Source organism: Papaver somniferum, unplaced genomic scaffold, assembly GCF_003573695.1.
Source record: "Papaver somniferum cultivar HN1 unplaced genomic scaffold, ASM357369v1 unplaced-scaffold_3, whole genome shotgun sequence".
In the NCBI taxonomy this organism is placed as follows: domain Eukaryota; kingdom Viridiplantae; phylum Streptophyta; class Magnoliopsida; order Ranunculales; family Papaveraceae; genus Papaver; species Papaver somniferum.
Genome location: NW_020641039.1, coordinates 718,025 through 725,953, shown reverse-complemented (window position 1 = coordinate 725,953; position 7,929 = coordinate 718,025). Strand labels below are relative to the sequence as shown.

Sequence of the window (7,929 nt, the reverse complement as noted above, 5' to 3'; positions counted from 1 at the left end):
ATCTACAGTTACGGTTCGTATTTGAGTTATTACCAACCGTAACTCACATGCAACCAGAAATTTCAATTTCAATTTTCATACAAAACCCTAATTTTTGATACAAAATTAACTTAAATCCAACACGATAAACTAAACCCTAACTGGGTTTTTCTAAACATTTTTCGAATCGTCGATTAATCGAAAACGATGAAATTTTCAGTTTTAATGGAGGTTACGGTTGACGGAGGAGAAGAGAAGATGAAGAAGATGATGAAAAAAACTGATTTGATTTTTTCTGATTCATTAGGTTTAAAAAAACTGATTTCATTTTGGTTGATTTAAGATGAAAAAGGTAATCTAATCAATTTACATCCCCTTTAGAACATCCCCTAACCAACTAAAAGGACATTACTATCACAATGCCGTCCCTCTAGTAAATTATGACGTCCCTAAGATAAGCTTGATTAAAATAGCAACAACATGGATATTAGTTATCCTCGGACCTCAGTTGTTGTTGATCTGATAAACCTATTTTCTCAGAGTCTTACTTTCCAGTACTAATAAGCAAATGTCAAAAACAATTAATCAACAAACCCATTCATATTTGTTACACATAATTTTTCTAATTTGAAACAAATCTCAAGATTCAATAATCAGCTCTCAAACCTCAACAAGTAAACTCACCAAATTTGTAAATAAATCTAAAATCCTAATATTCCCTTTTCTTTTTCTTGATCAACCCTTAATTTTCACTTTTCTCACTTACCCAAAAACTGAATTATCAGTAGCAATTAGACCACATGTTCAACCTCTTTGATATTTTGCACCTGGACTGATCCAAAATCCAAAGGGCAAGGAGAACCACAAAACTGAAAAAAATGCTGGCATTGATCTTGAATGTAAGACTATTGTTTTGAGAGGAAATATCATTATGCTGTTGAAAGGTCAAATAATTGATGATGGGTTTTTTTATATTGTGGTTTTGGTTCTCATGAGAACTCAAATCATGATGCTGATGATGTTCATCTTCTTCTTCTTCCTCTGTTGAGACAGGTGATGATTTGCTGGTTAGAAAGAATAAATCATTAGAGTTACTTTTACTACTAGTTTTTGAATCATAAGAAACAGTAGTTGAAGAAGAAGAAATTGAAGACCATCCAAACTGAAACATTATTGATGGATGAGATGAGAATTTGGCATCTGAAAGAACAGATAGTTGTTGAGTGAAAAAAAAAAAGTGCTTATTACCCCTCTTGTTTATACTGCAGAATACAGATGGGAGTACTAAATGAACTGTAAAGGCAGAAATAACTTGTGTGGAAACTTCCTGGAAGTTGCCTACTAGATGGCACACTATAATTAAGTAAGGGTTCACAATCATTCAATTTGAAGTTGCCAGTCATTCACCCAAAAATTAGGGTTCACAATCATTCAATTTGAAGTTGCCAGTTAGTTTCTTTGTATAAAGAAACTAACTGGAAAATTTGGACCAAATTCGAGGCCTAAAAATAGTTTTGAGAAGAAGTATATTAAAACTATCAGGATCAGCAGCAACTTCTTAAATATCAACAAGAACGACTGGAATAGCAACTTCTTAAATATCCAGTATAGCTCAGTTCTAGATGCAGCTTGCTTCCGACCGCAAAAATTAATTTGACCCATCTCTTTTAAATTTTTAGTCCATGCTCAACATGAAACTAACTGGCAAAGGAAAATTTGTTGAATTCTAAAATGAAAAGGAAATCTTTTCTTATACAACTTTCAAAATCTAACTCGGTTTTTTAGATCAAATACTAGTGATGGTAACATGCTCAACATGACACAAATTGAATTAGCATAAAAAGACTGTTGATTTACTGTGACAGAAGCCCAAAAGACACAACCACCATTACCAAAATATCAACGACCCTTACCATATGATTCACAGAGGTACTCGACACAAAAAACAAACAGAACCTAATTTTTAACAGATGACCTCCATCTCACTCTCTTCAGTTGCATGTTCCTAGAGTGCAGGCATCTCATCATCATCACCAGCCTCTTCTTCCTCTTGCTCGATGCTCAGTCCTAACTTCAACATCCTGTGAATTCTCGCTGCAAAGGTGTTTGGTTCCTATCAAAAACCAGAAGTCGAAAGTGCAGTCTCAAACAACATCACCACCTAATCTTTGGCGGAGTTGTCGTTCTTATCAGCCCAGGCTCTCGTCCTCAACTCCTCCATGATTCCATTATCAGGATTTATCTCCATAGTCTTCTTGCTTGACATGTAAGAACTCATGCTGCTATCCCTTAATGCTTGAGCTTTCGTAATCCTCTCCATATTCGCAGTCCACCCATATTCTCCAGTCACCAAGCAGCAAGGAGAATCCACAATTCTGTCAGAAACCGCAACTTTCTCCACTGTCACCCGAAATGTCCTTGATGGTTTTGCAAAGACTCTCAAAAGACTTCTTCTTTTCTCGTATTCCTTCAGCTGCCCAACTGCATATTGGTCGACCATAAACAGAACTTCATAGCCTCTCTCAACCGCTTTCTTGCTTTCACCAGTGATGTAGATATCCTTCTGTCCCTCCTCCATTCTGGTGACATAGTCCTTCAAGCTAGTCATCTCATCTCCACTCTTTGTATAGTAGTACAGAAGCAAATCTGCAATCGTAGCTCTTCTCTGGCAATCCATCATGAATACCCAATCTTAGCATAGTCCTTGTTTTTAGAGATTTTTTTTTGAACATTTCAATGCACTTCTTCAGAAGATTCTTCCTTCAAAATCTTTTTATGATGAAGCATTTCAGGAGAGATGTTAAGAGGCAAATCATTCGAATTAACGACACCCTTCACTAACCCAAGGTACTCAGGAATCAACTCTTTTCACAATTATCCATAATGAACACCCTCCTGACATACAACTTCATGTTGTTCATCTTCTTCCTGAGCACAAAACAAAATCACCTTGAATTCAAGCATGCCCTTCCACATAACGCATCATTTTACACGATTCACCAGATGGATATTTCATGGATTGGGTTTGAAGGTCACCCTACCGTCATGTCCAAACCAAAAGACTACTTCTTACTTTCTTATTAATGTTCTTCTACATAATTTGGCAGTTATCTATAAATCCATCTAACCCATTTCTTTTATAGAAATTAGAATTTTAAATCAAACAAATGCATCACTCAAGGGAAGGTAGTGGTGGCATGACCATTGCATGATTTACAAATGCTATTCAAATGATGCATACAAGAACAAATAATATATAAGAGGCTAGGCCAGTCCCAAGAGATAATGGCCACAACACAGCTCCCCGAGGCATACACCTAAAAAGATTACTAAAACTCAGATAAACTAGAAAAACTCAGATAAACTCAGTGAATACAAACATAATCAAAACGCATGTACCCTTATCATCATATCACTTACAGGACTAACAATCAACAGTGGAACTCCTAATCAGGACCAAAGTAGGATTTTACAAAATAAAACATGTACCTTCAGATTCCCTTTCCAAATCACACACACAGCAGAAGAAACAAAACAAGCACCACTTCAAATGCTAATCAAAATAGATTGAACTCATAAAGAACAGATCGAAAAACAGTCAAAATTTCAACAGAAGTTTTTGGTTTCAAGCTCTAAGGCGATAACGCTATTGTTGTTGAGAAACAAGCATTACATTTGTCATCATTAACAATCAACTCATTTTTCAACAAAAGATAAATTCCTTCTTTCAAATTGTGAGGGAAGAGATGAAACCTACATAACCAAGCAACCTAACAATAAAAGAAGCCGTATGAGCAAATAAAACCTCTTCGAAGAAATAGATAAAAACAATTATTATCTAAAGAGAGGAATGTAAAGATGGATCAGAGTACTGGCTTGGAAAATCTCCTGTTGAAAAAGAGATTTAAACAAAACGCACATTATAATCTTAGTCGATCAGCTGAGGAAAGGATCATCACTTCCATCTTTATCATTCTCCAAAAAAAAAAGAATTTAAAATCCAAACGAAATGCGACACAATAGGAACCACAAATTAGCAAGGGAAAAAACTGCTTAGTTTACCACAAAACACAAACCTCTAGAATGTTTAGAGCAAAATAGAGCTAATTTGTAAAATTAACAATGTTCAAAATCAGATAACAAGCTTTAAGTAGATGTGAAACAATTCCAAATGCATCAGCGCCTTAGATGTTGAACTTGTGTGGTCATCTCCGGAATCATTATAGTTCTATGTGTAGTCATCATCCGCATCCATACTAAATTAAACAAAACAACACCTCAATATTTGGGAAAAAACAATGTTGAAGCAAGGTCTGCTGGAAGTATATCAATAAGAAAGATTTAGGCTTCACTGTGCAACATTCAGATCACTGATAAAATCTCACTGAAATCCGCTAGGATATAAAATTTATCGTTAGTAGCCTTTTAATCTGATCTATTGATACATGTGCAGATATAAATTCAAAATAAACTAGAACACATGACTTACGACAAAATCTTAACACTGAACTGGATAGCAACTTTTCACACTACTCTCTAAGAAAATAAGAAAATGCCGCAGTTATCAGCTGTTGATGAAATTATTACATACATTAACAAAAGGAACATGACAAAATATATGTATCATGGCCAGTCCCAAGAGGTAATAGCCACAGTGCAGCTCCCTGAGGCAAGGGAATATAAGACCACCTGAGATGGAGATCTTTCGACCATCTAACATCTCAAGTTTTTTCTACGATGTTTACAAATGAATTTTACAAACATAACAGGTTCGCTCCAACCCATGAAAGAGAGAATTTTTGCCAAAATCTCTCCCGCCCAGAACGTTGAAGTAGGTACCTACTGAGAATCAGATAAATTGGAAGCATACCCAGTAAGATGGGAGGAATATCATCACGCACGGTGAATACAAACATCAATCTACATTAACTTCAATCCTGAATCCTGATGCATGCTGTTGGTTTTGTTTGTTCATACTCACAAAGCATGATGACATTTGCCTCTCATCTAATTTGGTACTCAATTCCAGAGAAATCACCTTACAATATACAATAAGCACACTAGTTTCATACAGTAACTATACTAATCAATCTTAGGGGCCAAAGTCCTAATCTCAAAGTCCTAGCCTCTAAATGCTACCCTACACATATCTTAAAGGAATGGAATGTGTCGCAGGCCAAAGCATGCATTTCCATATATAGTGAAACTCCTAATCAGATCAAAGTAAGATTTTATAAAATTAAATACATGTACACTAAGATTCCCTTTCCAAATCACACGCACAACAGAAGAAACAATACAAGCACCACCTCTAATACTAATCAAATGCTAATCATAAGAGATTGAACTCATAAAGAGCAGAGTCCAAATTTGAGAAGCACTTCCAAATTGGGATTTTTAACCTTGAATTAAAAAAGCTGAAGTACCAGCAAACAGAATGAAAATCAATAGAATATGAGAACACCTGATATGGAGATCTTTCCACAATCAACATCTCTAAGTGATCCATGATTATGTCTCTCCAGGGTCTGTGTACAAAATTGAGATCTGATTCTTAAATCCCCATTTTTCGATTTTTTGTGGTAAAAGAAAGTCATGGTGCAGAGAGACGGCACATTGTTGAGTTTGGAGAGAGACACAATTTATGCCTTAGTTTTATAAGGTCACCTCATCATGCTCAACCCTAACGGTTAGCCCTTATCAAGAGCTAGAACTCCGTATAATAGCACTTTGTGGATATAAAGTAAAAACTCCGTATATTAGTAACCTTGGGACTTTAGAAAATTATTAATATATGGAGTTTATTAATATAGGAAGGTATACCTAACAGGGGATTAGTCAATTGAGATTCACAGAGGTATCAAGAGACTTTTTATGCAAGATATTTTAAGAAACTCTTTGTGACTTCATAGATTTTGGAGACTCTCTGGGTGATTTTTAAGGAATCTCGGTGACTGGTAAAGACATAAATATATAGGACTTTCATGTTACATACATCAAAAAAATTTTAATCCTTTTTTACTGAAAAAATGAAGGAAAAAAACATAAAATTCAGCTAAGCAGATATATAATCAATTAATTAAGTGATAAAATATAATTATTGTTATAGGACCTATGGCCCATGAATGTGCGGTCCATTAGATGAATAGGTCTTCCCTTTCATTATATAAAAGAACATTATATGTATGTAATAGATCGATGCCTCTTTATCAATACCAAGTTCTTCTCCATCTATATCTCTTACTTTTCCCTATTATTTCTACTGAAAAACGTTGTCATGCACGATGTTATAACGAGAGCTAGATTGGATTGATAGATTTTTTTTCTTTCTATATGGACGAGTTACATCATTGCAGTTTTGTAATTAACATCAAGCCAATATTGAAATCGTTGGAATCAAATCAGATAAGTTGGATCTGTTTTGTCCTATATTTTTTTTCCTTTCCTCCTTTTCCCTATTTTTGATTTCAATTTTTGGAATCTGCCCTGTTTTGTGATTTCAATTTTCAATTTTGGGTACTGCCTTATATTCTAATTAATTAATGGAAATGGAATGATCATGTTTTATCTATATTATAAAAAGAAGTGGTGTGTGGGTAGCCTTACAAATCCGACCATCGACTTCGTCATCCCATGATGGAGATTGATCGGTTATATGTCCTATATAGACGTCCGTCCGATCCCTTGGCTTCCTAATAAAAATATGATTCTAAAGATTATTTAACGGCGTCGGATCCTTGGATTTCTTAATTTGACTGCAGCGTCGGATTTCCTAATTTGACTAAGTTTCTGTTAATATAGGCTAACACTAAGTAGATGTATTTATAGAACAGAAGAGCGTCATTCTTTAATGGTTTCACCAACAAATGTATTAGTTCTTCCCCTCCATTAACGACTTATAATTCTTAACTTCGTCTCTCTATATCATAATAATATTGAGTTATTAATACTAAGCTATTATTATGGATGATTTAAAGGATGGATACGGTGAAATAAAAGAAAACAGAGCTGATGATTTAAAAAAAAAATTGGTCTAAAGAGGAAAGGAGAAGAAAGAAAACCTAATAGAGGAAGAGGAGTGGATTGGGTAAGAGGTTTTATGTTTAATGCAACCAAATATTTCCTTACCAATACATCTTCACGGAAAACATATGGCTAAGGGCCTGTTTGGCTTATGTTTGGTGGATGACCCTCCATGAAGATTATTCGTATACACCAGATATACTCTAGTCCATCGAACGTTCAATCATCCAATAGGCATAATGATTTGTACCATAACTTTCTCTATAAAATTTAAGTTAGCCTCAACTAATCTAAAAGCTATTTTTAAAAAATAAATAAAATAAAAAACATGGTAAAGATTTATGTGCGAGATTTAAGTGTGACAACCCCGACCAACAAAACATTAGGAAATGTTTAAGGGCCACGGTCGGGGCTGTAAGCCCCGGCTAATTTATGACCAACAAAATACTATTGTATTCTCAAGGGACCACGGCCCCGGCTAATTTGACCCGATTAACAAAATACTATGGTATCCTCAAGGGACCACGGACGGGGCTGTAAGCCCCGGCTAATTTGACACAACCACAAATACTAGGGACGCAAGTCCGAGGTAACTAATAAGCTCGATGTTTGACCGTTATAATCTAATTAGTTTTGCGAATGACTAAAAAAGATTTTGGTAGAATACGGACCAGCCGATCAAACAACAAAATTAAAACGATAAAGGTTGAGCCCGGCCGTAGGCCGGGGTGATACCTAGTAATATACATATATAATCATGTTTTATAATATATATTAATATTATATGTTTTGGGGCGTGAAGATTCTGTGGGATATGGAATGGGAAACGAACAGTTTATGTAAACTGTCTGTTCGAGGAGAAAGAGGAGAAGTGCAGCTGGTCTGGTCCAACCAACCAGGTCCGGTCCAGTCAACCCAGCCTGGTCC

At 35.4% G+C, this 7,929-nt stretch overlaps 1 protein-coding gene and 2 non-coding genes across 3 annotated transcripts; all 3 read right to left on the bottom strand.

The window, feature by feature from the left end:
- Positions 1-1,868: 1,868 nt before the first annotated feature.
- Positions 1,869-3,468, bottom strand: LOC113341523 (heat shock protein 82-like). The gene has a single exon (XM_026586368.1). It carries the CDS (start codon positions 2,657-2,659, stop codon positions 2,141-2,143), a length of 519 nt encoding a protein of 172 aa, XP_026442153.1. The 5' UTR covers positions 2,660-3,468; the 3' UTR covers positions 1,869-2,140.
- A 369-nt stretch (positions 3,469-3,837) lies between these two features.
- LOC113341631 lies at positions 3,838-3,944 on the bottom strand. Its single transcript, XR_003356046.1, has one exon. It is a non-coding gene; the product is annotated as a small nucleolar RNA Z103 (small nucleolar RNA).
- A 378-nt stretch (positions 3,945-4,322) lies between these two features.
- Positions 4,323-4,403, bottom strand: LOC113341632. Its single transcript, XR_003356047.1, has one exon. It is a non-coding gene; the product is annotated as a small nucleolar RNA R11/Z151 (small nucleolar RNA).
- Positions 4,404-7,929: the final 3,526 nt, after the last annotated feature.

What these genes read in the sequence shown, in the direction of transcription:
- LOC113341523 (XM_026586368.1), bottom strand. Translation starts at nt 2,659, where the DNA reads ATGATGGATTGCCAGAGAAGAGCTACGATTGCAGATTTGCTTCTGTAC.